This window comes from Candoia aspera, chromosome 2 (assembly GCF_035149785.1).
Source record: "Candoia aspera isolate rCanAsp1 chromosome 2, rCanAsp1.hap2, whole genome shotgun sequence".
In the NCBI taxonomy this organism is placed as follows: Eukaryota; Metazoa; Chordata; class Lepidosauria; order Squamata; family Boidae; genus Candoia; species Candoia aspera.
The window spans coordinates 64,183,684-64,209,266 of record NC_086154.1 but is presented as its reverse complement, the minus strand read 5'-3'; the positions used below and the strand labels follow the sequence as shown (position 1 = coordinate 64,209,266).

Genomic DNA, 25,583 nt, shown 5'->3' with positions numbered 1-25,583 from the left:
GCACCTTTCACCAGGAAGTTGATTGTTTTTCAGATTTAGCAAGCAAAATTATACGTAATACCTCAAATGTTGCTGATCTGTAAGGGTACTGGCTGAATTGAGGGGCAGACTTTCAATCCCCTTCCTAAGGACTGTTCACTTGCAGTTTGCCTTTTGGTCATTTGCAGCAGCCTGGCTTAACAATTTCATCAGCCAAATCTTTTAAACCTCAGTATTGTGACAGACTTCTGCACATAAACTGTATCACCCTTGAAAAAAGGCTTTCCCACTTTTTAAAGCTTTTCTGCACACCCTTTTCAGAGGGCCTTCAGTCCCCTTTTCTGTCATTTCTATTTCTACAAGGAGATTCTCCCGGGTGGCGGCGGTGCTTTTGTGCCTGTAATAATGGATGGATCAGCAAACACTGTCCTCCAGGGCAGGCTGCTCCTTAGCGCTGCCAGAAGCCACTTGCTTTCCTGTCCTGAGTGTGGCAGTTGCGCCATCTGCTGGAAACTTTCTCCTTTCTTTCTCAAACTGAGTGCCAGTAGAGCATTGTACTTAAGACGGCCCAGGTCCAAATCCCCGATATCACTCTTCTTCTTATATAACCAAATACCAAGAGCATTTCAACGGGGCATAATGGATATAGCACTCAAGTTTCTTGTGGACAAGACTCAGTCTAACCTGCCTCATTACACCGTTTTGAAGGTAAGAGAGGAGAAGCATTGGAGAACCACCTTTGCCATCCCAAGGAACCTCTAACATTTTAAATACTATGAAGGTACTCATTTGAGAGTTTCCTATTCATCTTGGTGGTCTGAAGAAATATTAACTTATCCAATGTAACTTTACTTTTGTCCAGAATTATGTTACTTGGTCATACTCCTTGACAAATACCATGTGCACAATTGCTCATGTATGCTACCATTAAAAAAAAACAAAATATGCTTTTTCCAGAACTGCCAGGGACAAAAGTGACTCACCAGGAATGGCAAATTTACAAGATGTGAAGGTAGGGCCATATGAGCTAATTACATTTTTCTGTACCAAATTTCTCATCTACACCTTCACTAAGACATTCAGAGGAATAAGATCTGCCCTTAAAAGGAGAACAATTATGAAATGACTTCCTCAGTATTCTTCTTCTTTCCTCCTGGATGATACCAGTCCAAATGAGAGTTTGACGTTTCTGCTACCAGAGGCTATTACTTGTATTTTTGTACAAAAATGGATACACAGTTAAACAACATTTGATAATCTTTCAGAACAGTTTATTTTTCCATTAAAATAAGGCCCTCACAGGCGAAAACTTAACGTAACATTAAAAAGGAATAAAGTCTCCTGCTGACAACTGGCTTAAAGCTTGGAGTACAGAGCAGCTTAGCCTGCTGCCTTGGGAGACATTCTAGGCATTTGGCAACCTTCTGAGCCAAAACTTGTTTTTCGCAGGGGCCATTGCCAATTCCACTGAGTCTATTCCATCAGGAAGCTGCACTGGGTCACAGTCCTGTCAAACTAGGGACCTCAACATTTCGGAGCTCTCCTCATTGTAACCACTGCCAGGGCTGCTTGGTCCCGGCAAGCTCACTTTCCTAGCCTTTCAGCATATCACAGAAGCTTCAGCTTTTCCGTTAGCCGGGGAGGTCTCTTGGAGAAGGTCCCCTCCTGGCTACCAACTCTGAACTCATAGCTTCATGAGACGGGCAATCTGATCCCTGCGCCTCCGTTCTCCTGCCCAGGTCTTGCTCTTGACATGGAACTTGACCATCTCTGCCTTGAAATCCTGGTGATCCATGGGACAATAGCTCTGGGGTTCACACAGCTCCTATCAGAAAGGGAGATCAGTCAGGATACATATTCCCATATTTTAAAGCCCACAATTTAGTTAATCACAATTAGTTAATTAGTCATAAAATATGAATATGCAACTTGTAAAAAAAGAGCCAGTAGGTTATGGCTCTTTGGTATATAGGGGAAAACAAGTGAAATTTCATAGTTCACTTTTATTAAAGGTTTAGAAAAGAGGAAAAATATGAATGGGGTAAGGGGAAAAAAGCCCTACCCTATACACATTGCTTTCCCCGTTTTTTATTCATTCATGGAATTTATAAGCTTCCTCACTTCGTTGTGACTCTGGATGGCTTACAGAATGCAAAAATAAAAACCCAGTGTCATTCCTTCCCAAATCTGGATCTAAACTTTCCAAACCAAATACAAGTAATGCATGACATCTACATTCCTTCCATTTCTCAGTGTGGGATACATAGTTCTACCCACTTTCCTTTGTTTTCTTTTTCTATATCCTCAGCTACCCTGTGTGGATAAATCTGAAAGAATGTGACTTGCCAGGGTTTACTCTATAAGCTTCATGGCTTTGGGAATCTGAACCTGCATCTCCACTTACTAGTCCGACTCTTTTGCTTGTCATCATGCAGATGAAAAGAATATTCAGATGTACCAATAGAAGAGAATATATGAAACTCAGGGTTGAACTGAGCAGCCAACACCCAGATAAGCAGAGATTAACACCAGGCAAACCATCAAGCAAGCAGAAAACAATACCCTAATCAAGGAACTACCAAGGAAACAGTCAAGTAGACAAACAATCAAGCAGAGAATAATACCCTAATAAAAGCAATACCAAGAGAAAAACAACACCCCCCCCTCCACCAACACTGGCTGGGCAAGCCACTGTATATAAACAGGGAGCAAACCCCACACTCACTTGCACTGAGAATGTTACCTAGTTGGGTAATGAAATGTCTGCAAGCAACCAGCCAAGCTCAGAGAGCGCCAAGGACTCCACATATTCAGATGTTTTCTAACTGCATGCTTTTTTCTGATGCATTATAATGTGCAATGTTTTTCTGTTCTTAAAGATTCTTTAAGTGCAGGATTCCTACATACTTTTCCAACCCATATCCTCTTAACTGAGGATAAGTTTGAGCATAATCAAAATAGGGACAGCCGTCTAGTAAAGAAAACCTTTGCCCAACAATCTGCCTATAGCACCACCCTGGGAGACAGAGTTCTGGATTAGACCACAGGCATGTATTGTCCATGGGGCTGCCTCTGAAGACAACTTGTAAATTTCAGTTTATTCAAAATAACATCTTTTGTCAGACAGAATGTTCCTCCCATTTTAAAAGAACTTGACTAATTTCAAAGTACTGGTTTCAATTTCTATAGCATTTTGTAGCTGGAATCAAAATGGCTAGGTCTATGTAGAATTCTAAATCTTAAAATCAATCATAGAAGCCTTTCTATGTTGTATCTCTTCCAGAAGTGAAGTGAATAGAGATAAGACCTTACCTGAAGTGGAATATACAACTCTCCCAGAAGTGTGCCTGGTGCTTCTTTCAATAAGTTAAAGGTGTTAGATTAATTTGGCTGAATCTTTATACAAAGAATATCTAATCCTTAACTGCTTCTTTACTGGTCAAATTATTAATTTTTAATTATTGTTCTAAGGTTATTTATAAATGTTCTGAGTTTAAAATCAATCTAGGTAAAAAGATTTGGAATACTGAATGAAGATATGATCTTTCCATTTGTTGAAGTCATTACACCTGACAGATATGATACATTTCTATATAATAATGACAGCAATCATTGCCTCATTGTTACCTTGTTTTCTAGAAAGAACTCCTTGTAGCCACCTTGAAGAACATAAAGTTCAGGATAGTGCAGGGCAGGATATTCATTCATGGCTCGGTCTTCCTCTCTCAGGTAGCGACACCTTCAGAGCAAAGGCAACTGTGGTTATTCTGCCTATCCATACACTTCCAAAATCACCTGTTTCCCTGCTCCCCAAAGTCCCCCCCTCCACATCCCCCTGGGGTCCACACTCACATCTTGGGACCCCTTTCAGAAGAATATTCACAATGGAATACAAGGATGAGACGCTTCTGTGGTGATGATCGAAGCAGGGGCTTCCTTAGGAAAAGTTCAGATAAGTCATCTTGCCTGTGAATGTTCAAAGCCCCCTGTAAAGGAAACAAAACATTGGGCTCTGCTATAGGTAGGCCATAGCGTTCTTCAATGACCATGCCAGCTACGGATGGCTGCGGGTTCTACTTCAACATAATGAAGGCCACCTGACCAGGAAGGCTGCTGTTAAGACAACATTTCTCAAGCAAGTTACACCCATCAGTTCCTTTGCAGAACATGATTCATCCAGAATATGAATCCCTCACCTTGATGTGGCCCCCATGATATTCATAGGGGTAGCGACAGTCAACAATATAGAACTTCTCTATAAGACTTTGAAATTGATTGTGGAGCACTGCTACCATCTATAAAGAGAACAGAATAGTATCCACGTTGAAGTAATCATCATCTCTCAGTTTTACTTACTTCACAGAGTTATTATGAGGGCAAAGAATAAACGCTATCCTGAGCACTTTGGCTGGAGAGTTGAAAAAACATGGAATAAATAAACCTACAATCTTTCTCCCCTCTGTACCAGTAAAAGGCTACCTATGTGGCACCATTAAAAGTAGACTGGTGTAGCTGAAATCATTTAGATACTCTACAGAAGAATGTTAAGGACAGACAAGCTTGCTTGGGTAAGTACTACAGCAAGGCCCCCTCAGCTAGCTTCTCAAACTTTTACAGAACCAAGTGACACTAAAGGAAAAGGATGTACAGCTAGAATTCAGCTGACAGAGAGCACATTTCCAAAGCCAATAGGAAAGAGAAAGTCATATGAACACTTTAGCAGGCACAATTGCTCACAGTGTCTGTAGTGATATATCTCAGATCCGAATGCCTTCCAGTGACTGTTGGCAGTGAATACACCTAGAGAGACACAATCACATTTCATGTCTAGAATTTCTGCAATTTAAGAGATCCTCTGGCTCTTTCAAGCCTCAGCTAGATAAATCCCAATGCCAACAATGTAACCCGAATGCAGTTACTAGGAAATAAGCTGCACTGGATTCAGGAGAATATACTTGGGAGTAAATTTGCAAACATTTCAACGGCATGTGCATTAAGATGCAGTACTAAATATACATTATGACTCCCTGTTCAAAATTTCCTCCATGCTTGTTGTTTGAGCCATATACCAGGCTGTGTTTTCTGAACTATTTGAAGGCAGTGTTGAAAATTATAGTATAAAATGTTTTGGTCTGAAAATCCCATTACTATCAGAAGGGGTGGGGGGGAGTATATATATGTGATGCAACATATCTTTATATTTGTTAAATGTATTTTACTTTGTTCTTATACATGTAACACCAGGAAATATTTGGTATCCTCCCTTGTGAGAGTTTGCTCAAAGGTGTGTTTTTCCTGGTTTGCCCAATTTTGCAGAGCCAAATAAAGTTTATTGTGACTTGGTATCATGCTGGAGATTATTCTAAATTGGTCAAGGCTGCACTGCAATAACACCACCACAATGTATTATAGGACATGCATTATTCAAATAATCAGGATCTCAAAATATTAATAGCAGAATGTGACGAGGATAAAAAAGCAGCATGGAGTACAGTTATCACACCACGCTTGAAGAAACAAACTTATGATGTAAATGGTATAGCTTCTTTTTTGCCCATAACTCAAGTTAGTTTCTGATTATTATAGTACCTAAAAGTTCATGCAGATTCTATATCTGGATGGCTATTTATCTCTTGGTATCAAAGATATTGCTTTGCTCTAATATAAGCAATGCTCTGTTTTATTAGACAACTGGCAAGCTCATCAGGTCAGATATAAAATTTGTTTGCAATCACTTCTCACTATTTTGTTCTTGTAACTGTTGTTTTAAACTGAATTCAGGATAATGTATCAACAGATAAATAAAATCACAAATTCCACTTTCCCTATATATTCTAATACTTCTTTGCAAAAATGAGGGCTAGACATTTTAAGAACATTAATTTAAAATTCACTGGATCTGGGAAAAATTAATTATGTACTTTTCTAGTAATGTACTAGAAAAATTCAAAATATAAGAGTATTAATGGGAAACTTGCAGCTATCTTGTGTTGGGTATCACACCGACTAGTACAGTGTAGTTTTAATCTGAAGAACTGTTTGAAAATGGAGGGAGGGCCTCAGATTAACTTCTTCCCTAAGAAATGTAACCACAGATGACAGACTCTACAATAAAACATACTCAAAAGCTACAAGAATATTTTGGGCTAATTTAGCCTCCATTTCAGAGCCCACTGGTATTCTGCAACAATGGCCAGCAACAGATGGGTCACACACACCATTAAAAAAGGCATTTTCCATTTGAATTTGGTGCATTAGAATCGTGCCTATCTGAATTTCTAAAAGCGGAGTAGGTAGCTTTACAGTATATTAGTGTGAGATGCTACTCATATAACAATTCTTAACTGGAAGTCTTAATCATCCAGCTGTATGACGTGACAAGCAATTTCTTTAATCTGTTACCACGTCAGATCATGGTAAATCTTGTCTGCCAACATAGATTCAAATTTCCCATATTGTTTGATGCCCGATCTGGTACTTTTCAGCTAATGCAGTCATCAAAAGAGCAACTAGACTGAGAAAGTCCGATACAGAATGACTATATGTCTCAGCATTGTTCAATAATTAGAAGGAGAGGTTTGGGACAGCATGACATTCACACCAATGGACAAAGTCAGCATTCTTCCTCCTACCCACCCAAAAAAAGAATCACAGAAGCAAGAAGGCACCTACACCAGAGAAATCACCAATTAACTGCCTGAAGCCATGGTCTTGATCAAGGGCTCTGACAATCTCGATGTCAGAAAGGGAGGCTGTTTTCTTCAAAAGCATAATCTACAAACAAGCAGACAACCCATCAATATATATGCATACAAATCACTGTGGATCAGTCTTCTGCATATGAGAAAGCCCCAAATAACAAAGTATTAACTGAAACCATGGTTAAATATTTCTCCAGAAATAATACAAAGATCTGAGTCAAAGCAAGAGAATTGAAATATTTAATACTAGAGGAAAACTTTTAAGTGTAGATATAAGTGTAATGAGAGATAAAGTTTGGTCTAGTGGTTAAGGAGCTGGGCTAGAAACAAGGAGTCTGTGAGTTCTAGTCCCGCCTTAGGCATGAAAGCTGGCAGGGTGACCTTGGGCCAGTCATGTTCTCTCAGCCCAATTCACCTCACAGGGTTGTTGTTGTGGGGAAAATGGTAGGAGGAAGGAGTATTAGGCATGTTCCCTACCTTAAGTTATTTATTAAAAATAAAATAAAATAAAAGTGGGATAAAAAAATCTAAAAAAAATGAGGCCTTTGACATGCTAATTCATTGACTGCTTCAACTATCAGCCTGAGCAAAACCACTAAGTTTAAACCACAAGAAAAGTATAAATAGAACTGGATCAAGAAAGGGCCCAATAAATACAGGAGAATCCCAGTTCAGTTAATGAGCAGGTTAGAATTTATATGAGTGACAAGGAGACTTCCATAAAAAAAAAATAGAATTCTTAACCAAATGAGAACAAAACAAACAATGGAGATACAAATGGACAATAAAGATTACAAAACAGACCGTGAAGAAACTATGATAAAAACATTTAAAACAGTGATTTTAAAACAGAGATTGGGAATAAATTGACAATTATCCTAATGGAGAGACATACAAGGCAGAATTCCCAAAGGGCTTGTATGGGGACTGGTGCCTTTTAAATGCAAAATCATCTGGGGTGATAAATTTAAAAAAAAAAAAGCTCCAGAAGGGGCTCTCTAAACTGAGTGAATGAGTTTTAATTGGCAAATGCAGTTCAACAAATGCTAGTGCAAAATCTTGGAGCAAAAAAATCTGAACTTCATACGTAGTGATATACTGTATGTGTAATGGGTAAACTGGGCATATCTGCTGACCAGTGGATGAAACAGAATGCTACAATAAATAGACTTCTGGCCAGCAAGACTCCTCTAAACATCTTAGCTGTTTTGTCTCTCTCTCTCTCTCTTTGAAGAAGCATGTGCTTAGGACTGAAAAAAACAACACCCGTGCTTCCCTAACAGCTCTTCTTGACACAGATGATCCAGCAACCATTCTTATCTAGCTACCAAGACCTGGGAATTTAGGGGAAAAGTCCTGGATATTAGGACCAAACCTAGAGGTTTCTTACCTCGTCTGGCCCTTCTTGGATTGGGCTGCACTTCCATTTCACCTTAGTTGGAGTTTCATCATCATGGCCTTTTACTGCCCTCTTTGATGCAGGCCTGTTCAGTTTTGCTGGCAAAGATGGTGATTGGAAGAGGCGGCTCTTGTTCATGGAGACCTGATTGGCATATCAACAGGAAGATCAAGATAGCAGGAGGGAAGGAGGAGAGCCTCACACATCCTACATTTCACTGGTAAGGCTTCAAGGCATCAGCCTCATTAATAGGGATTGATTGACTGATTGATTGATTTTCTACCAACTGTATTTTCCTTATACCCTGTAACTATTGCTAACTCTCAGATGAGTTTGACAGCATCAGTTCAGCAACAGCCTTGCAAGTCAGCCCACAAACTGTTTTACTGGCCCAGCCACATAGATGTCAATCATTCTAAATGCTGCTGTTTTTAAAGAGTCCAGACTGGATCATTTGGAAGACGAGATGTTACTTGCTCCTGGCTACAAGGCAAGAGCCTGACTTAACTAAGAGCCTGACTTAACTGCAGATTAAAAATCCCTCCTTACCTCACTGATATTGACATCCTGAGTATGGAGTGGTCCAGACAACAAGGCAGCCATTCTGGAGTGGTGCCCAGAAAGGGGCTTCTATGGAGGAATCACAGGAGAAAACAGAGCATTAAGAAAAGAGAAAGAATTGTCAGATGAAAAGAGAACATCAGGCATTTACAGCTTTAATAGTTGTACAAAAGAGGGTTTTCAGCAGGTGAAGTTCACCTTACATAATATTCTCAGTCTTCTTTTGCATCTGGCTATGCCAAGCCGGACAACTATTTCATTATACTGAGTAAGAAGAGTGGCAAATGCTGAATCACTTATATTCACAAAAACACAACACAATCCTTCCTTTGATTCTACCAGCATATATCCCATTTGGGTGGCAATTCCATACTCTACAGGACTGTCCTCCCCGCCTGGGTCATTTTCACATCCCACAGATGTCAAAGGTATGAGGAAAGAAAGGATTGCTGTGTGGGTGAAAACAAAAATATAAGCTAGGATGAAAGGACTACTGTATTTTAGTACTACATAACTAGAAATCTACTGATACAGAAAAGGAGGTATTTTTGAGGTGGTTCAGCTCTGGAACTGATGACAAATCAACAGTAGCCAGTATAAGAAATTCTTTTGGGCTTCGGAGCAAGCTGTAATTAGGGGGGTTTATTTTCATCTGGCAGAAGAGAAATGGAACTAGCTAAGAATCTCTGTTGACAAACAGCGTTGATGTGTTGCTTGCCATGAGTGAGATTACTCTAAGAGTAGAAAATCCAAAACAACTCATTATTGAAATCCCAGAAGGAATGTCCTTCCTTCACCTTTTTCATATTCTAGCATGCTACCACAGGGAGGTGGATGAATTCTTGGAAATTTAGCCAGTGGCTAAAAAGAAACCGAATTATACCTAGGCTTTGAGAGGTCAGTCCCAAGTCAAGACTAAATCATCTCCTAGAACAAATACATAAACTTCTCATTAGCACTATGGCAATTATAGTCAAAAATTTAGTGACCAACCTTGAACACCATTTGTTTATAGTTTTTTGGAATATTGTATTTAAATCTACCCTCTGAGCAAGATGCCTACCCCCTGCTTTTCTGTTTGAAAATGTCTCAGTGTAACAGAATACAAGCTCCCAATTTCCCCAGAGAACACTCAGATAGCTCTTATCAAAGGCTTTTAGCTCTCTCTCCAACTTTGCAGCAGAGTAGGCCCACCACTGCTATCACCTGGCATCGCTGCTATTCATGGTTGGCAAGCTATACTTGTTCATTTTCTGTTTTTTTTTAATGAGTACGGTTGCCCACAAAGTTACTTTTAACATCCTTCTCACCTCTGTTTCTTCCTTTTCACTGGAACAGAGCTCAGAAAAGCTATCCAAGGCCTCTGGGATTCCTGAAGTAGCAATTGGGCTGCTAAGATCTTTCATCTCACACTCCATTAAATCCTCTGCTTTCTGACAAAGAAAATAAATCACAGATGACATTCACTGCTTTTCAAGCATGCAAATATTTATTGTATCTAACAGATATATGTTTTGATTTCCACTTAATGAGCTCCACAGTACCAAAGTCACATTGCACTCAAATCTTCTCTAACCAAAATAATGCCACTGGACCTTCCCCCCCCCGTGTCTTCCCTACCCCTCCCAGCTTCGAAACACCACTAGCACAGTTGTGTGATCTCTTCTCAACAGAGTTTTGCCTGCACTGAACCCCCCAGATACTTGCCAGACTCTGGGAAAAGGAGGGGACAATTACTCTAATGGTGCATCCCCTTTTGTACTCTGCAAGCTTGGAAAAGGGGAGACGCAACATAAAACATATACGAATGTGTTTCCAGCTGCATCTGACTCACCTCAAAATCAGAAAGGTTTTCGGCAACCAGAATATCTGAGCCAAGTGACACCCACTAGCTCTGGCCTGCAAGCAGCGCCATGGGCCTAGCTGGGGTATGACTTGTATTTGATGCCATTTTCTTTGTATGCAGTAGACTTCAAATTTTTGATGGTTCTAACAGTTAATATAAATTCAATTATTACAATAATACTCTGTACGATTTATTTTTTCTTGATCCTGATATTCCTGTGAATTTATTTTCTCTTTTATTACATTTTAATTTTTAAAACTCCAGTTCCATTATAGCTGAATATAAATTTATTTATGTTGTCATCCGCACCTCTCAGACTATTCTACCCATAAAAAATCTTGGCATTTAAACCTATGGGCTCAGAGGCCTTATTTATACATGAAGTGACCGATGATAACTACCACCACTACACACATTACTAGTGGAACATTAATTTGGGACATGACTAATCTTAAGGTTGTTGTCCAGAGCCCTATCTCCATTCATATCCATAGAGAAGACCTTGCATAATAGAGCATTAGTGACCTACATGAATTGGCCATTTATATGAGCATTCCTGTAGGAAAAATCTTTTTCATAGGTGGAAATCTGTAACCCTGTAGAATCCCATAAATCAGTGTAGACTATACCAAGTACGCTATAAATCATACATCCCCAAACAAACCATAATTTAATGCAAGTTATCTATTCTATAACCACTGCAATAGGTAAATAGTAACTAAATCGAGCCTAATAACATCAGATTACTGAATATTAACTTACTAGCACCGCAGTATAACAAGTCAAGTAAGAGTCTGGTAGTCTCTTCTGGAACAGCAGGGATCTAGGCATTTGCCTCTGATTATGGTTAAACAATCTGTCTTCCTGAAAGAGATAAAGGAGGCAATCTTTAGTGCAGAGAACGGGCTCTAACTCTGGAATCAAGAACAGAGAATTATAAAGGTGGAAGGGACCATTTAGGTTAATGAGCCCAATTGGCTATTCAGTGTAGGAATCTGTTTGAACATCCAGTAAAGGTAAGCCCATCATCTCTCAGAATAATTGGCTCCATGGCCAAACAGCTAATACAGTCAAGAAATTGTTCCTAATTTTCAACTGAAAACTGCCTTCCTGTAACTTAAATCCATTATTCTGTGTCTTAGCCTCTGAGCTGATAGAAAGTAAGTCATGGCCTTCTTCTGTGTATGATTCTTTCAGATACTTTAAGAGTGTTATTGTATCCTCCCTCAGTCTTCTCTGTTCTCCAGGTTAAACATCTGGAAGAGTCGGAGTGTCTGTTGGAGCCTATCAGTTAGTTTTGTGGAAATACTTGTATTTTTATGTACTGATGGCTCTTTAAAAAAAAATCTCAGCTGTCAATTGCCTATTTATTTTGTGTTTTTGTTAGTTTTTTTGGCTGTTCTTTAAAACTTATTAGCCACCCAGAATCACTTGTTTGAGACAGATGGTCATATAAATGGAATGAATAAACAAACATTCCTAAATATTTCTTCATCACAAGATTTAGTTCCAAATCTCATCATCATCCTCACCGCTTTTCTTTGGATCTTCTAAATCCTTTTTAAAGTATGGTGTCCAAACTGAATGTAGTAATGGAAGTGGGGTCTGACCAATTCAGAATAAAGTAGAGCTGTCTCATGATTTAGAAAACACATTTCTATTAATGCAACCTAAAGCTGCCTTTTTCTTTTTTGCTGCCACATTACATCACTGATCCATTCAGTTAGTACCAAAGCATTGGCAAAATGTTTTTCACAATATTATTGCCAAGCAGGTATCTCCCATTCCACTTTACATTAGATTTTTCTTTCTTAAGAGGATAGTTTTGCATTTCTCTTTCTTAAACTTATTCTGTGATTTGTAGCCCATTTGTAGACATTGTAGGAGTGTTGGGTTACTCTTTGGGAGACAAAAATCAGCAGGATTTGGCAGCACCCTAAAACCTAACAAATTTTAATTAATTTAATGGAGCCATGCTCACAAAAGCATACAGCTTTGAATAAAACTTATTAATGCAAACAGGTGCTACTAGACTTCTGATTTGTAGCCCGTTTGTCTAATCCAGTGTTTCTCAAACTTCGCAACTTTAAGATGTGTGCTGGGGAATTCTGAGAGTTGAAGTCTACACATCTTAAAGTTGTCAGGTTAGAAAAACACTGGTATAACCTGTCAAGGGTGTTCAGAATCCTATTTCTGTTTCCTAGGTTATAACTATCCCACTCATTTTTGTGTAATCTCCACATCTGATAAGCATTCCCTTCACCTCCCCACTCATTCATAAAAGAGTATTGGGCACAGGAATAAACCTTATGGCACTCCCCACTAAGTATCTCACTCCAGTTTGTTAAACTAACTGCATATAATTTTCAAGACAATAGTATATCCACTTAGTAATAATCCCATCCAACTCATTTATCTAGTTTGCTAATCAGCATGTCGTGGGGTACAACTCTGCTGAAGTCAGATATAGAACGCTGATAAAATTCTCAAACTCCAGTAAGGAAGGTGCCAGAGCAAAAAAATGAGTAAGATTAGACTGGCAAGACAAGTTCTTAATGATCCATACTGAGTTCTCTATATTGTTTTTGAGCTGCTTACAGATCAATCTCTTTAGAATTGATGTCAGACTGACTGATATGTAATTCCCTGCATCCTCCTTTTCCAGTTGTCTGACACTTCAGTCAGAGGTGGAGATAATACATAAAGATTTGACCAGTATATCAGTACTTTCAGTATTCAAAAAGGCATTTCATCTAGTCCTGGAGATTTAAACTCATTTAAAGTACATAGATATTTGCTGATCATCTTTTTATCAGTCTTGAGTTTCAATCCTGCTCATTCATTTGCTCTTTACAAATACTGTATCCTCAAAGAAGACTGAACCAAAATAGGATTTGAGAAATACCACCCTTTCTTTATTACCTATTAAGCATTTTCTCATCTTGCTGACCAGCTGGCATACTGATTTTTAAATTTTGAATACATTTAAAAAAAACCCGTTTTGCTGTTCCTGTCATCTTTCACCAAACTCAACTCAGTTGGAGTTTTGGCCTCTCTGACACACATCGATACTGTTCCAAGTTGTTTCTACGTAGTTTTCCGTGGTGATCTCCACATTCTCCCACATGTGTCTTTTTTCATTTTCAAATCTTCATTAAGCTTTTGTACAGCCATCTTGTCTTCTTTTGCTGTCCTCCTCTCCACCACCCCCGCTGAAGCAGTTTGCAGTTGCAATGTAAAGAACTCCCACCCACCTTGAGCTCAGCAGTCCTGCCATGGATTTATAATTTTCATTGGTCTGCAGTTATTAAAAACTGCTTTTCTGAAGTCCAAAGTATGCAATCAACTACACTGAGCTTTAGTTTCTATAAAATCCAGAATTCTAGCATTTTATGGTAATTTTCCTCCAATTTTCTGCTACTTCTACTTCACTAAGTCTTCCATATTTGTTAGAATTAAGAATACTCTTGTTGGAAATGGCAAAGTGAGCTGATCGCTCTCTCTCCCCACCTGATTTTCTCCTTAAATTACAGTACATGAAATCCCACACTGTGGGAATATTTCATCAAACCAGTAAATTGAGCATATTTACATCCTGCATTTATTGAGATCACTGTAGCTGATTATTTTGCTCACCTAGAGTCAAGAAACCCACTGCAGCACCAGCATCAGCTGTGTCATCCCTATCTGTGGTTTCAAAAGTAGAAGACCTTCCAGCCAATGTATTAAAAGAAATTATTTGCCAATTACGATTTCAAAACCAATCCAAGAATCGATCACTTTTCTTCAAACACTAACTACAGAAACTAATAACGTTCCTAAAAGTCTCTAACCTGGAAAATCAAATGAAAGCCTGGGAGACAGTGATGCAGACTATTAACAAGGTTTTGGATAATCACATTAATCGCCTGGAGTCTCGGCTGCTTGTGATTGGCACTGAGAACATTCTTAGTCAAACTTGCTTGACAGAATTTATGGAGAATTTTTTAAAGAGATATTTTTGTGATTATGGATTTCTTTAATTGAAACTTAAACACGTGAACCAAATTTCCATTATGTGAAAATCAGGGATGGGACAAGTTAAATGTTGTTATTGTAGCAAATGAGATTTTATGTTTTCCTTTGATTGATTTTTTGATTATGTGCTATCAAGTCAGTGTCGACCCTCAGAGAGCACACAGGTTTTCTCCATGACGATCTGTCCTTAGCCTGGTCTTCCAGGTCTTCCAACAGTGTACCCATTGCCACTGTAGCTAACCTTGCTGTTGGTCCTCTTCTTCTTCTCTTTCCCTCCACCTTTCCCAGCATTAGAGCCTTCCCCAGAGAGCTGGGTCTTTACATAATGTGTCCAACATAGAATAATTTGAGCCTTGTCATTTATGCCTCTAGTGAGAACTCTGGATTGATTTGTTTGATGATCCATTTGTTTCTAACTATAGTTATGATCAAGGTTTATGGTCCTAATTTAGACTTCCCCATCATATTCCAAGAGTGTTTTCATTATTTAAATAACTCCTAACATCACATTATTGTAGTATAAGATTTTACAAGATATTAGATGCTAATTAAATAGGAATATACCCACAATTATTAGTGAAAACTACAATTAGATCCTATATGGATGAATTAAATTTGAATGATCCCTGGCATTTGCTGTATGCAAAACTAGGGTACATTTTTTTTAACGCAGTGGTGCATCAGAATACTTTTAGACTTTAATTTTTAAAAAATTCTTCAGTGTTATTTCAGCAAATTCAAATGTACACAACTGACATCTCTTATGTATCAGATCACAGTCCAATCAGCCTAAATTTACTACAACAATTTACTAAACCATCTGGAAGCTGATGTTTTAATGCCTCTCTATTGAATGACAGTGAATTTATAAAGCAGATGGGTTTTGAGACATTGCATTAATTTAATGCAGGAAATCTGGTTCCTTAATTTTGGAATGGGAGGCTTATGAGACTTATATATATAGCATATTATTGCATATGCATCCTTCATACAGGAAAAAAATAAAAATCTGAGAGACAAACTGAAAACTCTTTGGACACAGATGGCCAGATGTCCCACTACCAGCCTATACAGGGAGATATAATATACTAAGCATCAGTTGAATATAATATCACAGAAAACTGCATTTATTTAACATCTTTATGTCAAAAATATTGGGACAATGGAGAAAGACCTGGCAGGATCTTAGCAAACCATCTTAATATGAATGATTGACCCAGCAATTACAATGGGAACAATAAGATATTGCTCCCTTATGGACATACATTTCAATTTTTAAATTTTTACTCAGATTTTTAGTAAACTTGAGAATTTATCTGATGGATATAGAGGCTATTTAAGCTAAAACTGATTTTTAGCTGTTGAATTCCTCACAACAATTATTATTCACCCTTTTGACCATGGATGAAATTAAAAAAGTGATTTTGAGTAACGATACAGCAACATAACTGGATAGTTTTCCTGTGGAATGGTATGAATGGTATAATCAGCCAAACTCACCTCACAGGGTTGCTATTGTGGGGAAAATAGGAGGAGGAAGGAGTATTAGTTATGTTTGCTGCTTTATAAAAATAATAAAGGCAGGATAAAAATTAAACAAACAAACAAATAAATAAATAAAATATTTATTGATATTCTTGCTCCTAAACTCTATTAACAATATGAGATCTTTGAGAATGGATTTTTTTCTTTTTCACTTAACGATCCATGTATACCGAAACCTGGTAAAGAGCATATATTATGTGGAAATTATCCTATATGTAAATACTAAAAATTGAACTGTTTTAGCTAATAGACTTCAGTAAGTAATCTGTTCAATGGTTATGAATCAGCAAGTGGGTTTTATCAAAACTAGACATGGATCAGATAACATTTAGCTGATAGTAGATTTGATTCATCTGAATAAAATTAAAGAAAACAAACCTGCAATTCTATCAATAGATCTGAAAAAAGCCTTTGATAAAATTTATAGATAATATATCTATATTAGTTCAGCCAAATGTGGATTTCCTAAAGAGTTTATAAAGTCAGTCCAGATCTCCATGAGATCCCAAATCCAAAGTTAAGGTTAATAGCATTTTTCAACTAATTTTAACTTTATAAAGGTATTAGACAAGGATGTTTACTGTCCCCTTTAATCTTTGTCTAGAACCGTTAGCTTGTGCTATTAGACAAGATTATAATATCCATGGATTTTTGTACAACTGAATATAAATTAATATTTTATACTGATATTTTATTATCAATTATTTAGGTATTTTCATTCCAAGTGATATTTCTCAAATAATTACAATGAGTAAGATATAAAAAAAGATTTCTCTGGACATTAACACACAGGAAACATTAAAGATTACTCTCTGGGATAGGATAAACACTTTTAAAATGAATGTAATTTCTTGGGATAGTTTATATTTTGTATGAAATTTTTATTTACAGTACATATCCAGAAAATATTTACAAATATGGCTTTGTAAATTTCTATCGGGTTCTTCATTTTGAAGATATTTTTGAAAAAGATGAAATTGTTAAATGGGGGGGGCATTGGTTTTCCAAATCTTGGATTATACCTAGTGCCACATTTTGGATGTCTTCACTTAGTGCAAATTCTCCATTCTGGGCCCTTCAGGAATATTTATATATAACACCTTTAATTAATAGAATTGTTTGGGTTCAAAAGGTAATAGATTTGCCGTATCACCTGTTACTATTGCATCAGTTAAAAAACAGTTGTATATTATTTCTGGAAAAATGTGTTTTGAACCTTTTTCTGATGCTAAATGGATGTTATGGGGTAATCCAGGGCTCAACATTGATATAAATAAATTTTTAACGAAGATATGGATGGATGCTGGAATCTTTACATCAGATCAAATAGTAGATGGCTACAATGAGTTTTTATTATTTTCTGTGTAAAAATATAAATACCACTTGTCAGTTGCCACACATTGGCAATATTTACTAGCACATTTACTGACATCTTGATTTGGACCAGAGACACCTAAGTTATTAGACTGAATCATTAAATCCTATGAGATTAAAAAGCCTATAATCAATTCTGTTTCTTTGCAACAGAAATTGGGTTAATTAAATTATCCCATCCTCCCATGACCCTCAGAAATATCTGCAATTTGCTTCTGGAAAGCATCATCCACATTTTTTTCCCATATCAGAAAAACTAGAGCAGACATCACTGCCACGATATGGAAAGAACCATCTAGATCTTGGCACAAGCTTATGGGTACTTACAGAAAAACCCACCTGCTATAACAGATACTCACATTTCCCTTGTTCACTGAAGGACTGCTAATCTCCCCGCTAACTTGCTGAAGGTAGCCTGGAGTGCCTGGTGTGCTGCACAATACCTCAGGCTGAAATATCAAGGTGCATGGCATTGTAAGGTTTGTTTTACCATGTATGTATGTATGGATGGATGGATGTTGATCTATGTATTAATATGAGAGCATCAACAGTTGATGCTCCTGGTTCTCAGATTCAACTCAAAGCCTCTCAGGCACCTCTCCATCCCACAAGGCAAGCATCGTAGCAGAAAGGAAATACCTGGAGCAATTGTACACACTGCCTCCTTGAGTCTCTGCTGAGAGAAAAAGAGAGCTAGTAAGAGATCCTTGGTACGAACTGAGTAAATACTTAGCACACCAAGAACTCCCCCACCTCTCAATCCCATCCCAGGCATCCATTGACAATGGAAACCTAGTTCACATATTAGGGTAGGCTATGTTTTGTTTACCCATAGTTTCTTGAATAAATCACAATTGGCTTGGGTTGCACCATATGCTAAGTAAACCAAATGAATTACTTCTTGTTTCAGTGCAGGGTGAACAACTTTGGGCTGGGGAAATAACTTGCACCCCAGGCTAGCTGGAGGGCTGAAGATGAAACCTTTGAAAGGGTGGTGACATCACAGGAAGGAACAGGACCGCATTTTTTAATCTGTTTTTTTAGTTGGAGGTGGGGGTTAAGGGTTGATATGGGAGGAGGAGGTTTCTGGGATGCAAGCTGCTCTGATGTCCACCTTAAAGTCTCTCAAGCCCTACCCTAAAGGCTAAAACTTTTGATGGTAAAATTAGCTAATTTTGAAAGTACAATTTTGGGCTGGGGTGGCTGGATTAACTGTGGAAATGCAAAGAGTTTCCCTCCCAGAGACTTCCTGCTTCCATTTCTACCTTTATTTCTTTAAAAAAAATACCCAGTAAAAATCCTCCCATTTTGATTCTGGGGGTTGCATGCAAAGTTAAAAGTAAAATAGATGTAAAGTGTCTTCAGTAGGCCAAATGCACCTAGTTGGACTATTTCATTTTTTTTAAATGCCCTGCAGTATAAACAATTCTGCTCTTCCCATCTATCATCACATCCTATCCAGTTCTTATAGCTGTCAGCTGCTGAAAAAAAGGCAGCATTCCCCAATTGCAAAAAGGAGACTCACATTCTTTAACCCAGCCCCACAGGTAGTTTTCTAGCTACACTACCTGACAAAGGAGCAAATGGGCCCTGACCCATGAGTCTAGCTAAGCATCATGCACAAACTAATCTAATGCATTCCTCAGTGCTGAACAAAATTAAGCACTGCTGGGTTAAAAGAAGTGACACAAAGGAATTGAGGACCTGCTATTTTCAATTTTGAAAGCAGATCAACAATTAAACCCAAATGAAAATGAAGCTAATACAGTAAGCTATAAAATCAGTAGGTAGAACTTACAGCTGATCCTGGAATTCTATTACGCTGTTCTTATCTGCAAGTCCGAAAATGAGAGAGAGAAAAGAATACAAGCCTGAAGACTTAGGGAATAGCAATACTATTAATAGTAAATAAGCTTGAGCTTAAGTGATCTAAATCAGAGTGAACTGATGGTCCAAGACATCTGTTGCATCATCTTCTATCATACCTGAAAATTAGTTATCCTGGTTGAGCTAAAGAAGTCCAACCACTCTGGAATATAGGCTTGTAAAATATATTCAGATGATGTTTAAGATACTGCTAGAGTCCCCCAAACCATAAAGACAAGCCTATCACATAAGAAACTACATAGATAATATACAGCAAGTGGTGAGATCAAGGGATAGTTTGCAATTTTTGCAATTTTTTTAAAAGGAAAATTTTATAAATTGTACTTCTTAGGAATAAACTGTAATTGGGGTACTTCAGTACCGTAGATAAAAAGAGCCAGCTGGGTGTGCAGGCAAGTGGTTCTACGCTTGTTGAAAACCTGAAATGTAGTAATAAGACTTACATGGATATTTGACTTGGGTTTCTTTTTATTTCTAGGTTTGTTATGGTCTACCAACATATCAATATACTGCCTTGGGAAACAAATGTACTAATTAGATAAAATAGATAATACAGATAATTGGATTTAAGGTTATTAAGAATTAATTTAAGACAGAGAATTTCTCATAGCTTTAGTTCTAGTAGCCATCTTAACTAGTTAGAACACTAGAGCTCATATAATAGATGAAAATGATGATTTGGCTGATACTGTATGTCTGACAACAAAACTTGGTTTTATAGATATGTTGATCAACTGCTTAATAGCAGTAGATAGAACTAGAATTCTAGAGCAGGCAGCAATTATTACCAGTTTCCAGCGCTCCTGGGGACTGACTGAAGGTGAAAGCAATTTCCTCTTCTCCACTGCTGAGATTGGACAGATCTAAGCAACGTCTTGGTGTATCCCTATAAATTGTGAATGGGCAGGTAGATACACATATCCGCACAAATTAGCATTACACCATTGAAATCCACACAAACTAGCATTACACCATTAAAATAAAAGCTTAAGTTGTGTTAGGATGAAAACTTAAACAGTCCCATATATCAGCTGCCAGAATTGACAAAAATTACCCATCTTTTAGTACATCCTTGGAAGATAACATCTAGCCTAGGATGCTACTCAAGTGAGAAAATTGCTATGGATTAGATCAAGGCCAAATTAGTCAAGTCTCATTGAAACAATGTAAAAAGTCAGAAAATGGCTAAGTTTGTCTGTACACAGTAGACTAAAGCTTATGGCTCCCATATCAGATCTCTCCCAGCCTTTCTCAACCTTCTGACCCTGAAGGAACCCTTGAAATATTTTTCAAGTCTCAGGGAACCCCTGCACATTCAGGCTCAAATATAGGCCAGAAGTTACAAAATTATTATATTTGTTTCATGTGTAGGCCTGTATATATATGCACTAACAGTGTTCTTAAACTAAAAATAAAGAATGAAACTTACCTCTTTAATGTGAAGTTGCCCAAATTTAAAATAATTTTTTAAAATAAATTGTGATCTCTCAGGGAACTGCTAGTGACCTCTCGCAGAATCCTAGGGTTCCACGGAACCCTGGTTGAGAAACCTTGCTCTAGACAGTCACCCCAAAATGGAATTAAAAAAAAATCTCCTTCTCCACCTGCAGTTCAAGCCTGCTATTATTCTTACCATTCACTTCTGGTTAATCTGGGAAAAGTCACCCTTTTCTGACCATCTAGTGTTCTTGGGATTGCTTAACTTTCAGAGCAAAATTATATATGGGATGGGTTATGACTAGTACATAAACCCTCTGCTTATCCAACTACCAGACTAAATGTACAGTACTCATTTTCAGAGTTGGCATGTCAGCTGAACTATAAATTAACTATGGTGGCCCAACATGCACAGTCTATATACTACTTATGTTTGATGGAGACCTGGAAATCACTAATTCCTATTTTAGCTATGTATAGTCTTCCTTATGCTATGGTCCATGGGGTCACAAAGAGTCAGACACGACTTAACGACTCAACAACAACCACAAGTCTTTCTTAAAACTAAACATATTGCCTAACCATGGATTTAGGAACTTTTATAATGGACCACCATGGCTTCCTGGGTTATATTCCCTAGGATAATGTCTAAAAAGAATTAAAATTTCAAATTAGCTTCCAAGCTAGTTCTGTGCCATATTCCACCCCATATTATTTTCCCAAACAGAAAAAAAATTACCCTGCTAATGTGCTAAGGTTTTGGAAATCCCAAGTGAAAGTCAACACAGGAGTAAGAGGAGGTTCTGGAGCAAACGGTAGAGATATCTTGACATCCTGGATCATATTCAGTGCCATCCTGCAGCTGGATTGAAATCCAGGATATGAGCAAACAATATTTTCTACAAAGGGTTAATTTTCAGACAGCCTAGTGATCTCCACTAAGCTACCACTTATTGACAAAAACAGCAGCTTCCTTTTTACAGCCTGTCTCTTTACTGTTGTAATCACGAGTTGATATAAGCTTGAGCTCACAATACAAAATAAGATAATCATGCACATAAAACCGAAACATGCAGCAGTAAGCTCTGAGAGGTTGGACTAGAAAGATATTAAACAAGACAGCTAGTAACAATAAGGCAGAAAAGATATTCCAGTTCAGCAACTTAAAGGGAAACAAGAGCTTTGAATGTTTAGGGTTGAGCAAAATCAGCCCTGACGAATTTAGCTAACCAGCATCGCTGGCTGGCTTACAAGCTGGAATACACCGCCTCAAGCTTATATAAACTCGTGAGTGCATCCCCAAAACGAATCTCTTAGCTCCCTCGCTCGACAAAAAGATCATCTGTGGGCAGCCTGATGACCCCCCAAATGGTTTGGACTTCGACTTCCATCAGCCCTAACCAGCATAGCGTTGCGGCAAAGGACCTCGGGAGGTACAGTATCGCTGCTGGCCCCCAAGTCTTGTGAAATCTCTTCTTCCCTCCGAGCCCCCCCCCCCTCATAAGGCGAGCTTAAAATTCAACAGCACTTCAGAAATTTAAATTTATCGCCGCTGGCCGGCCAATCCCGAGTACCTCTATCTTTGCCAGCCAACCACCAAACCCTCTAGTGCGAAGAGCCTCCGTTTCGGCGTCAACAGCTTTTTAATTGGCAGACCGAAGAACTTACGTCCACGGGGGCGCGCACGGCTGATTGGATGCGGGTTTTGTAGGCGGGGCTTTAAGCACGTGTGTTATTGTCCGCGGTGAGTTCGGGAGATAACACCCACTTTCGTGCTATTCGCGTAGCCAATCACTGGACAAAGTTCCGCCTCCTTTTTTTCCTGCTATGCGATAGGCTGGAGGTCTGCAAAAAGCCTCGCCCTCCCTGCTTACTGGAGGGGGATTTAAAGCCGCGTTTAATGCTGACTGTGCGGTTTCTGGAAGCGTGTTACGACTTGAAGACTAATCATGCAATTTCCGAATTCTTTGCCGGACTTCTCGACTGCCGTAACCGGCCGGTAGTTGCCTTTAGATTTCGGGTGTTGGGTGGAGTTTTGTATTAACCTGACCACCATTGTTGGTATCTGTCTCCGTCCTCTCCGGGTTTTTTTTACCTCTCTGAGTCGGTAAAGTGGGCGGGGTGGAGGCTGCTGAGACAGGAGGCAATGACTGGCTTCCTAATTGGAGAACATCATCATCATCATTATTATTATACTGTTTCACTAGACTAAGTTTGACTTACGCTAGCTGATTGGCTGGGTACACCTACTCAACAGATTGCCCAGCTACTTTGTTTTTTTCTCGTATGATTTGAGATCTACTTGGATCAAGGGCTATGTGCTGATTTGTGAACCCCTCAGTCTGTGAAAAGGCTAGATGGGGTAAACATTTTTGAAGACTGAGTGTAGTTCTGTATTGCGATGATGTTTCTCATTATCCGTTGTAATTTGCTTGGGCTCTTTGCTGGGGGAGTCACTGGATTTCAGCCAAGAACAACTTTCTATGGCCACATCTGGGTTTGAAAGGAACAGATAAGTAACAAAAACTGGGAAGAGATGTTGCATTATTAACATGATAGGAGTCTAAGATTATATATGTGTCAAGAAAAGCCAAATTATTTGGATCTATGTAAAACACAGTTCATACAGGCAAGCAATTAGGAATGACAACGAATTATTCTGGGCATGGGTGGACAACTAACGTTTCTGCAGAATATTATGACTTCAATGTTTGATGTTTCAGAAGTCTTTGGAGGAGAAGTTGGATGTTGTACTGAACTCTAAACTACAGCACAGCTTTTCAAGTCAGTTACTGTCTAGATATATTCAAGTCCCAAAGGCCATGCTTCTTCAGATTGGGGAAGATTATACAAATGCTCACTAATGTGTCTATATACTGGTCATGCTCTTGAACTTTCATAGTGTTTACAATGTAAATTCAATAAAAAAAACTATTTGCTTAAATATTATTGGCTAAAATAACTGAGTATTAAACATGTTTGTCTGATGCCTAAAAGATGTTGTAGCCAGATGAGCCATATGTGGAACAGTTGGGGACTATGTCCTTGTCAGATAATAAGAGTAACAAAGTGAACAGTTGTAAGCCATCAAAAATAGTTTAAGTCTTTCTTCCGTTTGAGAATACATTTTGCCAGAAGAAGGAAATGTGCAAGTCACTTTGAGTTCTCTCAAGGAAGGGCAGGACAAAGATAAAATATTCTCCATTCTCCAAAAGTAAATGGTCTCTGGTGGGACTATGTATAGTAGTAAAGGGCTTAAAATCAGAGATGGTGGTGGCAATCTTCATTTTACTTAGATACCTGGAGTCAGGATTGACTCAAAGGACCATACCAGTAACAACCAGTGATCCTGTCAGTACCCTGACAGTTATTGTTTTAAGCTCAACTGTCTTTAAAAATGTAACTTCATTCAAATGTGGTAGTAGAAGTTAATATGGTCCATTATTTTCTATGGAGAAGGAATCTCTATGAAAAGTACATTGCATTAACGCTTAAAGAAACCAGGAGATTCAGTTGGAAGCGGGCTGTTGTTTAATTTTCAAGTTTTAAAATATTTATTATAGAAAGAATAACTTTGAGAGAAAAATATGGTGGATGTACTCTGCTTCTATAGTTGGCTTTTTACTGACAGGCAGATCGCATCCAAGTTTCTCTCTCTTGGGGCTGGCACAAAAACATGTATTTTGCTGCACAGTTTCTGCAATATTTGGGAATCTTTGGAGTAAGTTCCCTGTGAAGCTTTTAAGAGGTCTTCTTCCAACTGATAAGAATCCTTGAGCTATCCCAACTCTCAGGTTCTCTCCCCCAGTACTCCCAGATACCTCAGAGGCTTTTAAATTCAGCAGAGGAACTGTAGGGATGGCCTGGATGTTTACAAATGACCTTCTCCCATATAGCTCCCCATCTTAGCAACATGGATGGACAGGACTGGAGCAGGTATGAAGGCAATTGTTATTCCAGAACCTGTAATGACTTTGAGGATAGGGGTCTGCTTGCATGATAGACTTTGCATTCTTCTATGGGTCAGTTGGAGGAAGCACAGATTGATTCATAGTAATCTTTGTATATTCTGTGTTTGTGGTGGCAGAAGTGAAGATAGTTGCTTTGGATGGATTAGGGAGTGGAAGTAGAAATGGTGTGGAAGTGTCCTGTGGGAGGCTTTCCATTTAAACTACAATAGATTCTGGCCTAAGTAGAAGGTACACTTCAAAATGAATTATGGATTCAAGTAGATGAGCCTCTGTTAATAATTTTTTTTATTCTATATTCAGAGTTGCCATATGCAGCACTGACATTTTTTACAGTGAAGAATTGCATAGCAGCTCATGGTATTGTAATATTTAGATATTCCTACACACATTTATTTATGTTGCATGCTTTTATGCCACTTCAACTGTGCTTTTTTGAGGCTGTGAGAAGTCTGTGGGTAGAATTCATTTAAGCCTTTCCCCCCACTGTTCACTCACTACATTGAACATAATGTTTTTCCACTATATTTTGGTCACTGAAGTCAATAGCTCTATAAAGAGGAACATGTAGGTAAACCAGAAATATTGTTCACTGGATTATGTATTATAAACTAGATTTACTGCAGTTTGCCCTTTAGTAAATGAATGCTTTGTTACTGGCCATGAACCCCATGGCTGCCATTTTGTGATGCTTATCAACATACTGTATGTTCAAAATTCCTACCAATGTCTTAGAAGGAAATTAGCCTTGATTTTGAATGGTCTGAAATTAGAAATCATTTACTGTAATTCCAACTATTAGCTCTTACTGTTGGTAGTGTTTTAAAAAGACTTGATGCTTCAGTTCTCTTTCCAGAGAAAAAGATTAC

At 38.3% G+C, this 25,583-nt stretch overlaps 1 protein-coding gene and 1 long non-coding RNA gene across 6 annotated transcripts in view; both read right to left on the bottom strand.

The window, feature by feature from the left end:
* The window catches only part of LOC134489402 (uncharacterized), a 279,530-nt gene that overhangs the window by 221,654 nt on the left and 32,293 nt on the right, over positions 1–25,583 (bottom strand). The gene's annotated exons all lie outside the window — the stretch shown is intronic.
* On the bottom strand, positions 1,389–21,604 carry CDC25C (cell division cycle 25C). Of its 5 annotated transcripts, none has more exons than XM_063292052.1 (14): positions 21,486–21,604; positions 20,098–20,195; positions 19,221–19,254; positions 18,062–18,095; positions 17,782–17,871; positions 11,249–11,350; positions 9,951–10,073; positions 8,629–8,709; positions 8,071–8,223; positions 6,652–6,753; positions 4,717–4,779; positions 3,832–3,965; positions 3,607–3,718; positions 1,389–1,804 (listed from the first exon to the last, which is right to left on the bottom strand). In XM_063292052.1, exons 1-14 carry the CDS (start codon positions 21,599–21,601, stop codon positions 1,664–1,666), a joined length of 1,383 nt encoding a protein of 460 aa, XP_063148122.1. In that variant the 5' UTR covers positions 21,602–21,604; the 3' UTR covers positions 1,389–1,663. The 5 variants fall into 5 exon arrangements, with proteins under 5 accessions (XP_063148122.1, XP_063148124.1, XP_063148123.1 ...); XM_063292054.1 differs by lacking the exon at positions 6,652–6,753 and adding an exon at positions 4,176–4,274; XM_063292053.1 differs by lacking the exon at positions 11,249–11,350 and adding an exon at positions 4,176–4,274.